Genomic DNA, 20,130 nt, shown 5'->3' on the forward strand with positions numbered 1-20,130 from the left:
CACTTTGACCTAATCCTCCGAGGTTGATCCCTCTAAATAATTGTATTGTCTCTCTATCTATAAAGCACTTTGTTGCTATGGCAACACATACATAATTGCATGTGTAAGTAATTGAGGGTGGCTGTGCAAATCAGACTCTTTCCTACCAGAAAACATTCATTCTATCCTTCTGAGCACTCTCCTATCGTTTTGCACCAAGGCCCTAGAAGTTTCTCAAACTTACATATACTTTATGAACATAAAGCCATACAAGGAAACATTGATAAAGTAGGAAAACTGTTGGGGGAGGAAACTGTTCAGTCTGACACCTAATTTGCGACATAACTTGGCACAGGGCACTCGGCTTTTCAGGGCCCCAAGTCCTTCTATTTAAAGGGAGATGAGGGAACAATATGTTCTCTTATGGTTCAATCTCTACAATGCTCTATAATATTTGGAGTTGATTTTTTAAGTATCACTTCGCTGAAATTATTCAACAAACCTTTGTGGCATTAAACATTAACACAGCTCTTTTTATATGGCATGGTTCATTATCATGCCAATAAATGATTAATTAAAACTCTCTGTCTGGACCAATAATTTTGCCGGACTTTTATGATTCATAACGTGCTCTGTGTCGTAATGTTGCCTCTCGAAACTGACATCTAGCATTTATTGTTTTTTATTGCCTCTCTAAGGTGGCTTTTGAAAGCGGGACCAAGTGACACATGTTTAGGAAGGGTTTAAAAGTTTGCGTGGTTGGAGTAACATTACTTATCTCGACTGTCTAGGACCCAGGGCCCAGGGCTTCTGTGGACTCGGACTTTTGAGCAGCAGGCCCAGCAATGAATAAAAATCTGACAGGCTGTTCGGGCAATGCTACGGTTTGCTATGGTGAGTCCTGTGTGGTGCCTGACAGAGATGACAGCGATTTCAATGCCATCCTAAGTGTGGTCCTGAGTGCTGTGCTGACCACCCTGTTAGCCTTGGTGATGTTCTCCATGGGCTGCAACGTGGAAATCAAGAAATTTCTCGCACACATCAAGCGACCATGGGGCATCTGTGTTGGTTTCCTCTGTCAGTTTGGAATCATGCCACTCACAGGATTCATCCTGTCAGTGGCCTTTGACATCCTCCCCGTCCAGGCTGTGGTGGTGCTTATTATGGGTTGCTGCCCTGGAGGAACTGCGTCCAACATCTTGGCCTATTGGGTCGATGGCGACATGGACCTGAGGTAAGATTATCTGCACCTCTCACCACTGTAGTCACCTCGGATTACTCTTTTCGGGAGCCCATGGCATTCTGAATGTCCATCTGATCTGCTGTTGATCTTAAAGTATGACCAAAGAATTTAACAAGGGAGGCTAAGTGTCTTCCCACACCTTTCTGCACAACTGCTCAGCAGTTGGAATTTGGGGGTTATATTTTGTGTTTGTGTTTTTAAATCTAACTCAGTTAACAGGGAGTTGCATAATTGCTGTTTATCTCTGGGAAAAGATTCAAAGTTTTCCAAAAAAGGAATATTCTCCAAGCCACAAGCTGCAGCTGAGGAAGTTTATCCTGTTGGTATCCGAAAAAAAAAAACCTACTACTTTATTTGTAATGATGAGGAGCTCTGGGTATAATCATGAAATCAAACTGTCCATCAAATATTAGAATCTATAGTGAGACAATGGCCAACATCATCAAATACAGCCAGTTCTTTGGGCAAACTTTTTCTCAGTATAAAACCTAAGGAAGAATTCATAAATTTGCTTTACTGCTACTGGCATTAAAAGGAAAAAAAAAAAAAGCCTACAGCAGCTTTTTTAAAATTATGCTTACCTTACCATAAAATAAACAGAAAATGGTTTCTCCACTTCCCACAGCGTAATCTAAATTGCAATGTTTGCCCAATTCATCCTGTGCCAGTCTGAACTAGCACTGGAGAAAAAAAAAAGCTAAATAGAAATAAGATGAAGCATTAATGTGACTAGACCGAGATTTTTAATGCTGAAAGTTGAATAGACAAATGTCTTTTTTTCCTTACCTCACAATTCCTCATTTCCCATGAAAGGTGTGCATTTCTGCAAACCGCCCAGGTGTTAATGCAAAGTGTGCTGATTAAATGCTGTACAGTAGGCAATCAGCTCTGTTCATTCCAAGCTACTGTACGCAGAGGAGAGAAACACCAAGTGTAGAAATGTAACCACTGGATTGATCTAGTGCCTAGTGAGCAATTAGGAACCTGCTGCCTCATCTCAACTGGTGCCAATTTCTCCAGAAGTCTCAGAAAAGTCTTCTATAAAAGAGCAAAGAATGGCAAGTGCTATTCGGGTTTAGTTAATCTGTGAACCACAATATAACAACATAAGGGCCTTTTAGACTTCAATTTAGTCTGACCTGGATGCAGGTACACAGAAGTGAGAATTAGAAACACTAACACCTATTTAAACTGAAGGAAACAAACTAAATTAAACATTGGGGTTGACCGCCATTAAACAGCTTTTACATGACATTTTTAACAACACAGAAGAGTCTTGCACCTCAACGGAATGCCACATACATAATCCCTTTCGAAGACAGAAAAAGTATGTGTGATGCTGGGTGGTTTGGCTGTTGAAATTGATTCTCTTCTGTTGGCTAAAACAATAAGGCCTAATCTAAAAGCTCCAAGTGACATTTTTCGGTGATTTTACGGAAATCTTATTTATCTTGAAACAATAGATGATTATATAGTCCTGTTACCTAGTATAATGATTCTATAAATTATTTTTTAATAAAAGAATGAAAACCCCCAGCTGGTCCATGTGGATGACTCCTTCAACAAGTCAGAATAAGCCCTATAGTGGGACATGCCACAGGCTCATCCAGAACTCAACAAGAACCAGTAAAAAGTTTTGCACACCCAAAATAAATTCTACTTAATCTTATAAATTCTTTTCACTCAGGATCTACTTAACTTTCCTCATGCTAAAGCCCCATTGTGTTATTTCCCAGCACACAGGAAATAAGAAGTAGGGAAGTAAACAGGATGTTAGGAAGAAAAGCATGAATCCTGCAAGAGAAAGGGAGAAGACCAAATACCTCCGAAGCAAAGAATACAATTGACAAAGCACAGCAGACACTTCGTCATTTATCCTAGGTCCAAACAGCTCTATACATATAAGACATCATCGCATTTTTGCACAGTGAATAATCACGTTTATCACAACGGGCCTTAATCATTGAGAAAAGTTAAATTATGCTGCTATGTAAGTCACTGACATTATGCCTCATGTATGTTGGAGGAAAAAAATGTTTAAATATTTATTTGAAGTAAATTAGGAGGCCAGGCATGGTGACTCACCCCTGTAATCCCAGCACTTTGGGAGGCTGAGACCAGCCTGGGAAATATAGCAAGACTCATTTCTACAAAAAAAAAAAAAAAATTGCTGGGCATGACGGCATGTGCCTGTATCCCCAGCTACTCAGAAGGTTGAGATAGAAAGATTGCCTGAGCCCAGAAGGTCGAGGCTGCCGTGAGCTATGATTGTGTCACTGCACTCCAGTCTGGGAAGCAGAATGAGACACTGATCAAAACAACATACCACAAAACAAGTAAACTAAGAGAGTAAGACCTTAGCTATTGGGTAGCAGTGTTATAACACTTTTTACTCTTCTAGAGTGAACACTGGATAACTAAAGTCTCATGGTAATGCATTTAAGTACAATCCTATTTAATATTTCTATTTCTAATACTGTACTCTTGAAACTTCAACTTCTTCATCTCCACTTAAACTGTAGACATGGCACAGACGTAACTGTTTATATTTACAGGTACCTTCCTTAACTGAGCTAACGCCACACAATGCCAGCAAAACAAGTTTACCTGGCTTTAACCTTCCTGGATGTTGGTTCTTGGAAGAAGAAACCAAAGCATTTCCCTCGCACCCTACCATCTCCTCTGAACATGAAAAGTCACTGCATTTTGCAATCTCTAGTGAATTATAAACAGTTTGGTATCCTTACTCATTGAAATACAGCAGTGATAACTCATTTCCTCCTCTGACCACTCCCAACCTAGAAAGTTGTTTGTGAATCTGATCAGTGCACAGATATTTTCACCTAAGTTATAGCTGTGTTGTGGGCATCGTATGCACAAAAATGTCAAGGAGAATTTAAGGACACATTCCAGGTAGCCAAGACCTCTGGTTCAGGAGACACAGAAACCTCCTATCCATCTCCTTTGTTCTATCCCCAGATACAAGATTTCTGGTCTCTTCATCCTTAGCAATGGCCTCAGTCACACCAGGCAAAGACATTTCCTTCTCATTTTTCTTTCTCTGACTTCTTTGAGGAATCCATTCTTGCTCATTCTTCCCTCTATTTCTTCACTGCCACCTACTTTCTATATTCCATTTTGCCATTTTCTAGATTTTCTGTTTTATAAATTTTCCTACCACATACTTTGTTCTTTTGGCCAGATATTGTTACTTTTTCCAGTTTCCAGATTGGCATTCACTGATGTTTAAATTATTCAAGGTCCCTGACCCTGAGGCTTATCACAAATTCAAAGTAATCCTTCCTATTTCGACCACATAAATGTCCATCTCTTCTCTATTCTGGGAGAGCTAACCCAGTGTCATTTGACTTTTTCCTTTATTCTCACTCAAAGTAACCAAATGCTATTTCTGCCATGTAGCATTTATTTTTATTTTTCTAGCTAATATTTATTAAATACTGTTATGTACTGAAAATGCATTGGTGTATTTCATCCTCCAATGAATCCTCTGAGGTCAATGCTATTATTTTCTGCACTTGACAGATGATAAAATTAAGGTTCCTAACCTTGACCAACGTCATTGAGTCAGTTCATGTCAGAGTGGGAACTGGAATCCAAACTCTCCAGGCATGTAAACTTCAGTCTACATTGTTTTTATCATTTACCATTTCTCCATTTTCCAGCATCACCTACATATACTTCTTTAGATCCTTCAAGCTTGATGTTTCACTTCTAATAGAATTATAATCTTTTGCATTCCTTTTCACTGATTTCACTGAATTCCTCAATATTCACGAAATATTTGTTTATTCTTTCTTTTATTCACACACACATGCACACACAATTTCCCTGACAGTTAACAGAGCTAAAGTCAAGAATTAAAGCCAAGAGGTGTTTTTTTAACTTTCATACACATTAATATTTTCTCTCATTCCATCAAAATGCATGTTAGTGTGTTTATTTTTGACACCTATGCCTTTGATAGAACTTCAAATTTTTATGTAAAATAATTATTTGTCTTTTGCTAATTTATTCCCCTATATTGTTCCTCAAAATTTCTTACCTATTATTGTTTCTAATCTCACTTTGAGTGGTTTGACTTTGCTCTTATATAAGTTCAAATAACATCACCTTCTAGCCACCTGTTCTGTTCACCTCTGCAAGGACTTATGGTCAAGATTGTCAAGTAAATCTAAACCATTTCTGTCTCCAGCTTCTATCTTGTCCTTCCTCATTGTCTTCAAGAAACTGCTCTCACAAACAACATGATGATACCACCTTATAAATTATCATAGCAGTAATTCTTTCTTTGTGAATTAAAGCTTTCACAAATAAATTTGGAGGAAAAAAGAGAAAACCAGACTTTCTTTTAAAAATATTTCTCCTAGTGTAAAACAAAAAAATTATCAACCTTCTCTTTGCTATGATTTAGGCAATAAAATCCTTCTCCCCCTCTCCCCCATACGTCTACCACACTCTAGAAAACATACTGAATGCGGAGAAATGGAAGTGATTTTATTATGGGGGCAAATTTAAATCCATTCTAATCTCTTTTTCAAAATAAAAGATGAAAAAGAGAACAATGAAGTAAGGGAGGAAGGAAGAGAGAGAGGAAATATATCACCTTCAAACACCAGTACTTTAGTTCTAAGTAGGACAAAGTACTATTAATAACAAATTAACATATTTTTTCTGGTGTAGGAATCTACCTCAGCATCTTGTTTTGTACCTAAATTAAGTTAACCTATGACCAGAATAGATTAAATTTCTTAGTGTTTAAAATATAACGCTAGCGTTGGTTATTGTTATACTATTTTAGCTCTACTAAAACAAGTATTTTTATCTAAATCCTTTAAATCCATTTTAAGTGAGGTCATTTCTGGTTTAAAAAAATTATCATTAGGGAATTTAAAGCTCCCAATAGATTTTGCCCCACCATTTATTTTGCAAAAACTGTGCATTTGTCTACATGCACTAAAAACTAAATGTCTCACCCTCAGCTATTTCCCTTAGCATAGTGGAGAGTTGTTGTTTGTGGGGGGCTGGGAAGTGGCATGAATCTTTAGTACTTTTCTTCAAGGACACATATATTACCCTTACATTATCATTCTAAACCTCACAAAGCTATAGCTATTAGCGAAAAGGTCTTTCAGAAAAAAATTGCTCTAAGTTTCCTGATTTTATTTGGTAAAGTATAAACTACACCTCTTATGGCTATGTAAATAACAATTGTAACTGGTTCTTGATGAGTGTATTGCATTGTTCTATATACTGGACACCATCGACTCATTTCATTCTTACAGCCTATGAGGTAACAATGATTATAATCTTCATGTTAGATAAGAAAACTGGCCAAAAAAATTAAATAGATTACCCAAAATCACACACTAAGTGGCACTGCCTGCTTTCTTTTTTTTTTTTTTTTTTTGAGTTGGAGTCTCACTCTGTCGCCCAGACTGGAGTGCAGTGGCCGCTCCCAGCCACCGCAGCCTCCACCTGCTGGGCTCCAGTGATCCTTCTGCCTCAGCCTTCCAAGTAGCTGGAACTACAGGCACATGCCACCATGCCTGGCTAATTTTTTATTTATTGTAGAGATGAGGTCTCCCCAAGTTGCCCGGGTGGGTCTCAAACCCGCAGGCTCAGGCAATCCACTCACCTCAGCCTCCCAAAGCACGGGATTACAGACTGAGCCACCAAGCCCGGCTGCTGGCTTTCAATCTAGACAGTGTGGGGGCTTAAAAGCCTAGGTATTAAAGGCAGATAATGTGCCCTGTGTACAGGACATTTTGAAGGGATTCAGAAAGACTCACTACCCACAAATCTCTCTTCCTTCTGTAAATAATATCACTTGTTATTAATACCTCCATGCCAAAAGCCAAAATTCACTTATTTAGCCAGACCCACTTACTAAGATACACATGCTCTGAGGAGAAATGACACCAGACCCTGGTTCTTCCAAACACACATTTGGTAAACTGTCAATGACTTACTCAGTCCTAAAAATTTAGGCCTGCCCTGCCTGGCTTGCATGCTTTCTATTATTTTTCTAGTCAGTTTCCTCTTCTTTTCTCAAGCTACAGCCACTTAGGCAGTAATTTCTCTGCTCTACAGCAAGACACATCTTTCCCCAGACATGCATTTTATTCCAGGAGTCCAGGGAGGCTCATCTGAGACCAGCATGGTCAAACACAAGAAGCCCCCGACCCGTGGTCCTGGCTGGTGTAACTGTGTTTGCCGTTCTCTGATTGGATGTTTGAGGCGTGGCATATCTAGGCACTTTGTCCCTTGTTTAATAATGAGTTTAAACCATCATTAAACACCTTCTCTGATCTTTGAGAACAAATGTCAAGGAAAAGATGGCAAACGGCAAATGAGAAAGACACATTTTGCCCAAGTCCAGGCTCTGCACAAACTTGGGCACCTGTATATTTCTATCAATCACACCAAATGCTGCTGCTGGTTGAAACAGCCTCTTGCAGGAAATTCTAACTGCAGATTGAAAATAAATCAGCCTCTCCCCTAGAAAATACAGGTGGTCATAACCTGCCCGTTTCCTTTCAGTGTCAGCATGACCACATGTTCCACGTTACTTGCCCTCGGAATGATGCCATTGTGTCTCCTTATCTATACCAAAATGTGGGTCGACGCTGGGACCATCGTAATCCCCTATGATAATATAGGTAAGTTGTTCCTCTGCAAGACTGTTGAATATGACCTTGAACTCTCTGCTAATGCCCCACTAGGTACTCAGACCAAGCTCAAATCCATTCATTCTCTGCCTCTTACACTAGTGATTATTTTTGCCCAATTAGAATTTCTTTATTAAGTTGCCCCTGTGTTTGGATGAGTGTTGGCAGAACATACATTTCAAACCTTGACCCCATGGGAGAACCCGCGTTTTCCATAATCCAAATCACCAGGGAGAGGAGCCTTCTCCCCATCCCAGCAGTCTGAACTGAGGAGGCTTCAGCTACAGTTGTGTGAGGGTTCCCACTTTTTCCTTAACCCAAAGTGCAACTAGTCCATGGTCATAGGAGTTTGCAACCTGACACCCAAATTGAAAAGACACGCAAAAAAATTATTTGATGACTTCAAAATAGAGCACATAATACATGATCATGAGTGTCACAATAGGAAACTACCAGATGAAACATATTATTTGTGACACTTGATTCAAAAATTGATTTAGGCTGGGCATGGTGGCTTATACCTATAATCCAAGCACTTTGAGAGGCCAAGGTGAGAGGATTGCTTGAGCCCGGAGATGGAGCCCAGCCTAGACAGCACCTAGGCAACATAGCAAGACCTAGTCTCTACAAAAATTTTTAAAAATGAACCAGGCATGGTGGCACATGCCATGTAGTTCCAGCTACTTGGAGCGAGGTGAGAGGATTGCTTGAACCCAGCCATTCAAGATCAGGGGGAAAATGGCGAGATCTCGTCTCTACAAAAAATCAAAAAGTTAACCAGGTATGATGGCACACCTGGAGTCCCAGCTCCTCAGGAAGCTGAGGCGAAACGATTGCCTGAGCCCAGAAAGTTGAGGCTGAAGTGAACCATGATCCTGCCACTGCACTCCAGCCTGGGAGACAGAGTGAGACCCTGATTCAAAAGACTAAGAAATAAAATGCCTCAGAAGTCAAACTTGCTAATTATGACTCTCACTCATTTCAGCTCGCAGATGTTCACCTCAATCCCAAGAAAGCTTCTTCTCTGTTTCAGGGAAAATAAATGGTGGTGGGAGATCAGGTTATTGGTATAACATAGAGATGAGTGAGGGTCCAGGGAAGAACAAGATAGTCCCTGGCATACCAAAAGCAGGCATTTCCCCTAGAAGTATCAAAATAAAAGGTGAGGAGTAGGTGAAATATTACATCCATATCAATCACCAGATATATCACGGGCTAAGTAGACTTTTTTCCTCACCAACCTTGAAAACAAATGCTCATGAGCTATCTCAAAAAGACATGGTTAACTCACTGAAGGAATCATATTAGCAAAAACCAAATGGTGACCCATCGGGATGTTTGTGAAAGGAATTCCTGTTGAGGTAGGCAGCTGTACTAAAACTCCTTACATTCCTAGGATTGTTTCTGTGAATAAACATGTACACTGAGGGTCTATACAAATGAGTTAGTACAAACTTTGTGAACACTAATTGGGGATGATATGTATTGTAATATTTTCAGATAACCTCTTCTCTCTCCCTACCCCTACCATGACCATTAGACCAAAAAAAAAAAAAAAGTCCTTCCTGACACACCCTATTCAGTATGTTTTGTTTGTTTGGGGTTTTTTCCCATACAAGATTTTTGTTCTGTCCCCTGTGGAATTCCTTTATATCATGCACAAAAACAGGTCATAGGGTGACCCTCCATGACCACCTTCCTATTCCTCATGCTGTTTAACTCTCTGGCTTCTTTCTCAATAGACATCTTCCTTCAAGTTAAAAAAAAAAAACAAAGAATACAGCTTATTTGAGTGGTAAACATTGTAGGCCTCTCAAAGAACCTGCCTTTTGAGTGAGGAGTTTTTATTCCACATTACTCACAGTTTAAGAAAATAATTTAAACTTTAAAAATATTCTCTCTTGATATTCATTTTCTTCTGTAAAATGCCTCCATGGGAATGTTGAGTAGTTCTGACTGCAGTGTGAATGACTTATGCCATATCCTTTAATGTGAATACATTTTGAAAGAAGGAGAAAATAAGAAACAAATTCGCACCTCCAAGGAAGAAACAGTCATCATAAAAGAGTTCAAGAGGGAAGAGAAAAAGGGGAGAGAAGATAAGCGAAAGGTAAAGAGGGTAAAAGAAAAGAGTTTTTAAAACAGAGATATTAACTTTGCTCACCATAATGTTTGCTCAGGCCTATTATCCAACCTAACCTTTTTGCTGTTGGTGTTTCTAGTCCTCTAGTATAGAAAACAAGTGAGCTGACTGCTTCACAAGATGTTATCATCACTTTATAAATAAATAAATTGAGGTTCATCTAGCTCCCAGTTCCACCACATGAATCCATTTACCACTCGTCCGTTCTCATTTCCTTGCTGCCTGTCTTTCCTTCAGTACCTGCTGTGTGATCTTGATTGAACACCAAGTTATCAGCAGGGCACAGTGACTCATGTCTTTAATCTCAGAACTTTGGGAGACCGAGGCAGGAGGATTGCTTGAGCCCAGGAGTTTGAGACCAGCCTAGGCAACATCCTGAGACATCATCTCTACAAAATATTTTAAAAATTAGCTGGGTGTGGTGGCATGCGCCTATAGAATTAGTTACTCGGGAGGCTGAGGTGGAAGGATTGTCTGAGACCAGGAGTTGGAGGCTGTGGTGAGCCATGGTCATGCCAATGCGCTCTAGTCTGGGCAAAAGAGTAAGACCTAAACTCAAAAAAAAAAAAAAAAAAGACCAAGTGTATAAAGGTATAACTGTGAGCAGATCTTTTTCATCTACATAGATAGTCATTTTACACAGAGAGCATGGGCATACAAGAAATAACTAAAAACGTAAAAATAAAGAAATGAGTAAAATGGAGCCTGGGGAAAGAAAAGAACAACATCCCTGGCCCACTGGAGAGCAAAGAGTCACAGCATCCACCTCTCCAGGCAGCAGCCATACACTGTGGATGTGAAGGACAGCAGAGAGAGCAAAGAGTATCCTTTCCAGGGGACTTCAAGTCCCTGAAAGACTCCATCTGATCAGGAGAGGAGAAGCAATTCCGCCAAGGGCTTTGGTAGGTAGTCCTGCTGGTGTGTTTATCCTGTTGTCTTGGGCTGCCTGAAAGAGACAAGACCTCTAAGCCAGAGAGCCAAACAGACCCAAATATATGACCAAAAGTTAGTCTCCTCCCAAAGTAGCAGGATACAGGGATATCCAAAGAGGATTTGGGGGAGGGGAATCTTACCAGTACACATAACCAAGTCTCTTTTCCACATCCTTTATTTCATTATTTTCTTCTTACTCTCTCCTATCGATTTTTTTCTACTCTTAGTACCTTAAGATGTTGCTTAAGTCTGCTTAAGTAATTACTCAGCAAAAGTAATCATTGACCCCTATATTAACAGCAAAGGTAAAAGTCTACAAAGAAATTATGTTTTCATCATTATTATGTCCATTTTTAATTCACATCTGCAACCATGAAATCTAGAATCTGTTTTCAAACCCTAGTTCAATCTACCACAATACCAAGCAACAGCCACTCTCAGAATATCATTGTTCAATTCCAATTTCTCATACTGCTTTAAAAGGATGCTTGAAAAAGAAACAACCCATGAGAAGTCAGATGTTGTCAGAGTTGCATTATGTAAAAGCAGCTATTGGACAAATGAGTGTCAAATAATATGGAGAAACAAACCATATGTCACAAGAACAGCAGTAAATTTAACATAGTGAAATTGAAGTACAACTCTTTTATCTGGCTGGGTGAGCGTGTTGCTGCAAAGAATTATAACTACACAAGAGGTTGCCAAATATATTATCTCTTGGAAAATTTAAAGCGTGCCTTTTCAACCTAATTCTCTCACCTCTCTCCTGCAGATTTGAATAAGCAGAGTTAGTTTTAACAGAAGTCATGAGTCATCAGAATATCTGAGCATCTTGAGCTAATTTTGAGAATTTTACTTTCTTTTAAAATATTTTGAAATATTTCTTTTATTTCTAATACAAAGAAGTGACAGACAGATATAAAATATCATCTAGGTACACCCCAAGTACACACACATAGACACACACACAAACTTGACCAAGGTATGCTTTTCCAAGGATAAAATTATCTCAAGAACAAAGAAGCCAAGATTCTGACAAATTGAAGCTAAAGTCTATTGGTAGTCTAAAAAAAAAACTATTAAAAATTACCCCAGAATTTAGGGAAAAGTTTATAGCACTAATATTGTCAGTTCTCTACCGATGATATTAAGTTATTTACTGGAATGGGTCAAGGGGTGTGTGTGTGTGTGTGTGTGTGTGTGTGTGTGTGTGTGTGTGTGTGTGTGTGTGTGTGTAATTCTGTAGTCTGTTCTGTGTATTCAAAAAAGGAGACTGAAATACTGACTCGGTCTTTTCCAGGCTATTGATGCTTTCATTTTCCTCTTTCCTGCATTGTATATGCGATTGATCATCTCTCTCCACTGTCATCTTCAGGTACTTCTTTGGTCGCCCTTGTAATTCCTGTTTCCGTTGGAATGTTTGTTAATCACAAATGGCCTCAAAAAGCGAAGATCATACTTAAAGTAAGTATCCCAGGCTATGGACTGCACAGTTAAATACTCCCCAGTTAAAATAGAAATAATACCGTCTTTTCATTCATTGTATTGGTTTTATTCTCATACATGATTACCTTTTAGGGTAAACCATATATGGCTGAAGTTACTTGTCATGCAGTCTATTCTAGAAAGCCCATCCTTGTCCCATCCATGGGACAAATTTCTTTCTCTCTCTCTCTCTCTCTCACACTCCCCCACCCCATTTATTTATTTTTTAGTCTGGGTCTCCCTCTGTCACCTAGACTGGAGTGCATTAGCATGCTCACGGCTCACTGCAACCTCAAACTCGTGGGCTCAAGTGATCCTCCAGCCTCATCCTCCTACAAGGCGCAAGCCACCAACGCTGGCTAAATTGTTTTTATTTTGTGTAGAGATGAGGTCCCGATGTGTTGTCCAATCTGGTCTTGAACTCCTGGACCCAAGCAATCGTCCTGCCTTGGCCTCCCAAAGTACTGGAATTAAAGATGTAAACCATGGGGCAAATTTGTATCCACCCTTTGGGACACTCAGCAGAAACATCACCTCATGATTTCACTCACTCCTTTCTGTCCTCACAACACATCACTGTGATCTCTGTAATATGAGTTTGGGTTATAAAATATATGGAGATGGCTATCTTATCTCTGTATCCATATGGCCAGTTCAGTGCCTGACTATTGGTAGAATATATATGTGTATACATTCATTCGCTCCCCTTCACCAACTTTATTCTAGGTAGTTGATATGGATATAGATAGATTCTGCTGCTCGGGGGGCAAAATAAGTCCATTGGTATTCCCTGATTCTCTGGACCAAAAAAAAAGTGGGAAAATCTGCAAATTTTTTAATGTGAAAAGAAGAACAACAGTGGCTTATATTTGCATATGGCTTTTTTAATATAAGTTTTAGAGAGTTTTACATCCATATTCTTTTTATCATAACAATCATAAAAGGTGACTGGGACAAGCTTTTATCCCCAGTTACAAATGAAGAAACAAAGATTCAGAAGGCTTCATGATTTACCAAAGGAGGCAGAATAGAAGATGAATCTGACAACCAACTCTTCCAGGCTCTTATTGTAGTGAGTTTTCTTCCTCTCTAACAGGACAATTTGCAAGCTAGAAAGTCTCTAGGGTAATTGTGCATGAATGCTACATGTCTTGTTGTGCTTAAAGATTAAAGCATAGAGCCTGGGCAACAAAAGACCCCAACTCTACCAAAAAATCAAAATGAGCTGGAGGTCATGGCCTGTGCCTAGAGTCTCACCTACTGAGGTGGGAGAATCACTTGACCCCAGGAATTTGAAGTTGCAGTGAGCTGTGATTGCACCACTGTGCTCTAGCCTGAGTAACAGAATGAGACTTGGTCTCTCTTAAAAAAAAAAAAAAAAAAAAAAGATTAAAGATAATCACCAGGATTTCCAGTGGGCTGATTATGGATTTCAGGCTAGAAGTACTTACAGAGATAACTTTATCATGACTCTCTCCAGGGGAAAGGAGACTGTGGGTCTTTGTCTCTGACAAACATATTTGGATTTGCTTTGACACACGATTGCTGGGTTCACTTGTGCCCTTTTTCCAGATTGGATCCATCGCGGGTGCAGTCCTCATCGTGCTAATAGCCGTGGTTGGAGGAATATTGTACCAAAGTGCCTGGATCATCTCTCCCAAACTGTGGATTATAGGGACAATATTTCCTGTGGCCGGTTACTCCCTGGGGTTTCTTCTGGCTAGAATAGCTGGTCAGTCCTGGCACAGGTATGGTGTTCGGGTAAATCAAAATGGGAAATTTCGTTTGTAATATCTGTTGCATTAGCTTGCTAGAGCTACCATAGCAGTGCCCCAAATGGAGTGCCTTAGATCACAGGCATTTATCATCTCTGTTTCAGAGACTAGAAGTAAGGTGTTACAGGACTGGTTCATTCTGAGGGCTGTGAGGGAGGGATCTGTACCAGGCTTCTCTCTCCTTGGCTTGTAGGTGGCTGTCTTCTTCCTATGTCTCTCTACATTATCTTCCCTCTGTGCATTTCTCTGTGCCCAAATTTCTCCCTTTTTGATAAGCACACCACTCATAATGGATTAGAACTCTCCATAATGACCTCCTCTGAACCAATTATATCTTCAGTGGCCATATTTCCACTTCAGGCTGCATTCTGAAGTACTGAGGATTAGGACCTCAACACGTGAATTTCGGAGAGAGAAGGACATAATCAACTCATAACAACTGTAAATACTGATGACAAGATTAAAAGAAAATTCTTCCCCTTAAATCACATTCTTCCTATTTCTAAACATGTCATTCCAAATAGACTCATTCTTCCATAAATTATGCAAGTTAACAGAATGAAAATACTGACTGACTCTTCTTTGCTCAAATTCTTCTGGAACATTCCTCATACAGCACCAGTTTGGGCCCTTCCATTGTTAGGTATTCTTACTCTTGGGGCAGAGTGACTTTCACAAAAGCAGTTAGATTGACTTTTGACTTTGTTTTGTTTGTTTGTTTTGCGTTGGAGTCTCACTCTGTCACACAGGCTGGAGTTCCCTGGCACACTCATGGCCACCCCAGCGTCGACCTGCTGGGCTCTGGCAATCCTGCCGCCTCAACCTTCCAAGTGGCAGGAACCACAGGCGTGCGCTACCACTCCCGGCTAATTTTTTATTTATTGTAGAGATGAGGTCTCGCCAAGTTGCTGAGCTCGAACCCACAGACTCAGGCAATCCACTCGCCTCGACCTCCCAAAGTGCTGGAATGACAGGCTGACCCACCACGCCCAGCCTAGATTGACTTGTGTAATAGACGAGGGTTCCTCCAGTCAGCAACAGGACGAACTCATCATTCAAAGGCCCTGGATATTAGAATAGGCTTAGCATTTATGGGTTTGGCTCTGGGTAAAAACATTTCCTCTTTTGCTAATCCATCTAGGTCAGCAGACGGAGAGAAAAGTAGGTGTAGACACTGGTGCAAGGATGAGGTTAAGAAAGACACAAGCAGTAGTGGTGGTAGTAAGAGGCCAGCATTTGATTCAGACAGACCTGGTCTTGCCTTCCAACCCTACCATGTACCCCCTGGAGACCTCAGGCCAGGCACTTTCTCTTTCTCTGAGTGTTCTTATCCGTGGAATGGGAACAATAATTTCTGCTCTATAGATTTTTTTAATCAATATTTAATCAGAACAAAACAAAAATTGAGCAAACAACTATAAGCAATACTGTACCTCCAATATTTTCTAAGGCCCTGCTCTGTGATCTGCACTGTTACCCAGGGCATAATTAAAAGGGGTGACGGGAATCCTCTTTGCCACTTACAGAACATTATGATAAAAGGAGCTTTCTCCTCATATATGTACATAGCAAATATACTTATTTATGTTATATAATTTATTATGTTATATAATATACATGAATAAGTAATACATTTATTCAGTAGAAACCTATATGTTGAATAAACGTCTATCAAATATATACATTAAAAGCAGAAACAAAATGTATGTATATATACTCTTTCTTATTATGTCTGCTTTTAATGTTACATGAAAACAAGACAAGTGAAATATGCATTCTCTTGGCATTGCTTTCAGGTGCCGAACCGTCGGTTTTGAAACAGGAATGCAGAATACTCAGTTGTGTTCAACCATCGTCCAGCTGTCCTTCACTCCTGAGGAGCTTAATTACGTGTTCACCTTCCCTCTCATCTACAGCATCTTTCAGCTCATCTTTGCAGCAATCTTCTTAGCATGTAAGGAATCCTGCTAATCGCATTTCATTATGATGGTCTTTGAGAAGTCCTGACATTGCTAAAACGGTGCATTTGTTTTTCTTTTTTTGTTAGTTCCCTATCCCTGGAAGTGAATGTTACACATAAAAAAGCCACCCATCATAGTATCATGACTTCGCAATTGCTGATGAAACTATTGTAATTTTATCCACAAGTTTCTAGTAAAGATTATTTTTAAGTGAAAAGTAATGGAGGTCAGTTTTCTCCATTGATATTTTTTTTCCCTCCATAATTAGGAAAGCAGATTAACCTGTTAGGATCATTTTAGCGTGTCTTCATACATGCTTCCAGGAACTCAGGCTTTGATTTAAAAAAAAAATTGTCTTGATATGCTTTGTGAATATTTATCACAAAATTGGTTTACAAAGAATATTTATTTGACCAAACTTTAAGGCAGATGTGGCTATGTACATTTGTGGGGGGAGAGAGAGAGAGAGAGAGAGAAACATATACGTGTTTTAAGAAAGGAAAAACTATATTAAAATTGTTATATATAAAACGATATTTAAAAAGTGGTCCATCAGTATCCAGACACTTCTGATTATGGCAAGCATCTCTTAAAATGTGTATACATTTTTTTGTCAGGTAGATCCCTTGTAGGACAGGCTTCCCCCTAGGAAAATGTTCTAGAAACCTACTGGCATCAGTTGGCCAGCTAGTATTGTTGTGAGAAGCTACATTCAGCTTCCGTGAATTTTTTTTTTTTTTAGATTCTTTCAACGCCTTTGCCCATTTCATGACAGGTGATTTATGAGCACATCTGCCCACACCACACTGAGTGTTCAGCAGTTTTTGACCAAAAACAGAATTACCGCACCCCATCCTCCCTATTCACCCAATCTCGCCTTGAGCAACTTTTCTTGTTTCCCCTGATGAAAAAAGTTCTCAAAAGGAAATGTTTTGCCAATGTGGAAGAGGTGAAACAAAAAAGGCAGACGCGCTAAAAGGCATCACAATTGACGAGTTCAAAACACTGTTTTGAGGAACGAGCATCTCGATAGGCTATTGCGTCAAATGGAGAGTACTTTAAAGGTGACTGAAGTTTAAGCATGTAAGAATAAATATACAATGTTTTATTGTAAAAAGTCCAGGTTTTTTTGGATCCCCCTTCATATATGCTTTTCTAGTACTCATATAATCGAGGCAGTTGAAGCCAAAATGTTCTTTATTCAAAGTACCAGGTGTAGTTTGCAGGATTCTCTACTGTAACATAAAGCTTTTACCTTCTCCCATCAGGCTTCGCCACCTGCTGGTTTTCACCTACATTTTTCCTTTTCAAGGACTGATATTTAACCTCTATTTTTTAAATTCCATTTTCTAAATAAATAAGCTGTTTTTTGAAGTTTTGTGGCATTTCCGTGAGGAATGTAAAGGCGCACAATATTTATCATGTGAACGTTAAGTTATAAAATGCCTGGAGATACTGTTTTTGTTTGGTTTTGACTCTTCTGCTTAGTTCCATTAGGAATTCAATTTGCCTGCAGGTGTTAATCATTCTCTGCCGCTACTTTCTTGAATGTATTCCCAAACCAGAGGCTTCCTTTCTAGAATAGGATGTTCTGGATCCACTGAAAACATCTCACTGATTTAGCCCTGATCCAGGAGACAGGAGTCCAGGCCAATAGCCTTGTTCTCTTGTATAATAGCCTTGTTTCATTGTCTAGTGATGTCAGTTCCTTAGTGAGGATGACTTAGTGATGTTTATTATACAAGCCATGGAGGGTAGACAGGTTGATAGTACAATTAAGTAAACGTACTAACTGAACAACTAACACAAATGAGATCGATTGGTAGGAAATCAAGTTGAAGGAATGAAAAAGGGGAACACTAGAATTGGTCCTGTACTTTCCCACAATTTTATCAGTAATTATGAAAATAAGAAGAAATCTTGATTAAGTATACACAATGCCTAGAAACATTCTTTGATGATAGGATTAGAAGCCCAAATATTTTGGGGAACATGGAAAGAAAGGAAGGAAAAAGGGGAAAAGGGAAGGGAGAAAGGAAGAAAGGAAAGAAGGAAGGAAGGAAGGAGGAAGGGAAAGAGGAAGAAGAAAGAGAAAAAGGGATAAATAAGATGTAAAGTTTGGTTAAATAAAATCATTGGCATGAATTGAGGGAGTCCCAGTTCAAAACAGTTGTAATAATTGTTGGATCTTTAAACTGACCACAAGCTCAATTAAATCCAATGGTATGGTTCAGTGGCTTTGAAAATAATATATTGCTAGAAGTGCAGGGACCAATCTAGAGGAGATATTGATTTAGGCTTAATAAGATATTTGAAGCAGGACATTGTCTCTCTCAGCTGTGTATCATAATGAAAGTTAACATTTATCGAGCACTTACTATTCTTCACAAGCCATGCTGCGCACTTAATTTTATCTCATTTAATGTTCACAACTGCTCTAGGAGGTGGATAATATTATTATAGCAATTTTATATGGGAGGTATTAGAATTTGAGGGGTCCAATAAATAGCACCTTCTGATCTCCTGTTGACTTTGTAACCAACTGAGCGGTAGAAGAAAAAATCAGACATACAGATAACAAAATAGCACTTTTATTACAGATTAAGCTAATTAAAACACAGCTTGAATCTGTGACCAAATAGGCTGGGTGGTACCACCTCTCCCCCCAGTGCCTCACACATGTGTAGACATGTAATCACTTACAAGGACATAAACTGCAGGTTTTGCCTTACAAGGAAGAGCTGATCCTGGTGAGCTGACCTCAGAAATAAACTGAGAAACAATTGCTACCAGAGACTAGCAGTTCCACGGAAGAGAGAAAGGTTGGTCACCAATCAACCAAGACTCTTCCCCCTGCAGGAAAGACTGAGTGAGGTCAGGGCAAGAACAGAATGCTATTCCAGTTCAAGTCCTTCCCCAAATAACCCCTGGACCAAAGTTCTGGACATTGCATTGCAGCATGTAGTACGTTTATTAGGACTAGCCCATGAACTGAGATACGGTGGTACGGAATAAATTCTTCTTGTTGCTCTTATTATTGTTGATTACCACATGCAAGGCTGAATGCCTGAAGAAGTCTTGTGGCTGCCCTGAACAAATATCCCCTGAAGTTTTCTTCTAGGTCTTCCTAAAGTGCAGCCATCCCTCTCGCCACAAGTGGTCACAAAACTAAGAATGGCGATTGTTTTCTCGAAGCAGCCTGCCGTCTACAGATGATGTGAACTGTTGTGGGAGTCATCGATTGTAATCACTATCCAAAGTTATTTTGCAGCTCTTTATTATAAAATGTACTAACTTCTTGTGTATTGTTCTCTAGTGTATTGGGTGTACAAGAAATATTATGGAAAAAATAACATAGAAGTGACAGAAGACAAAGACAACCAGACAGAGCCCGAGTCATCAATCCATAAGATGAATGGTGGATTTCAACCAGATGAAATTAGACACCAAGTGAACCAAAAAGAAGAATTTTAAAGAACATTCTTAGACTATAACTGTATTTAATTGTTTATTTTCATGGGCTAGTTGGCAGGAGAAAGTTAAACTGAAAATTGCAATTGAATTCACATATTGGCTTCAGTATTGACTGGTTGGCCAATACTTTAAAATGACAAATGTTATGACATATATGTATATATGCACATATAGATATACGGTCCTCAAAATATTTTCCTAAAATATGCTCTGACTGAACCTGACATGGGCAACCCTGAAAACGAGAAACGTGTGATGGCAAAACTGAGTTCCTATGCAGAATCTCATAACCTAGAGGTGAGGACCTGACTTTTTATATGTTAAAGTAGATGCAATAAATTATTGTTGTAGTAATCAGTATTTATGATTGTAAAAAGATTCATGTGAACATCTTCTACTGACATTTTAATCATTCTTTTGAAAGACTTTCGACCTATTTATTTATATA

At 39.2% G+C, this 20,130-nt stretch overlaps 1 protein-coding gene across 1 annotated transcript; it reads left to right on the plus strand.

Moving 5' to 3' along the window:
• The first annotated feature begins 770 nt into the window (after nt 1-770).
• On the plus strand, nt 771-19,682 carry SLC10A2 (solute carrier family 10 member 2). Its single transcript, XM_008059617.1, has 6 exons — nt 771-1,213; nt 7,784-7,902; nt 12,363-12,451; nt 14,045-14,220; nt 16,044-16,201; nt 19,525-19,682. Exons 1-6 carry the CDS (start codon nt 825-827, stop codon nt 19,680-19,682), a joined length of 1,089 nt encoding a protein of 362 aa, XP_008057808.1. The 5' UTR covers nt 771-824.
• The last annotated feature ends 448 nt before the right edge of the window (nt 19,683-20,130 follow it).

This window comes from Carlito syrichta, unplaced genomic scaffold (assembly GCF_000164805.1).
Source record: "Carlito syrichta isolate Samal-C Ts95f unplaced genomic scaffold, Tarsius_syrichta-2.0.1 Scaffold91574, whole genome shotgun sequence".
NCBI lineage: Eukaryota > Metazoa > Chordata > Mammalia > Primates > Tarsiidae > Carlito > Carlito syrichta.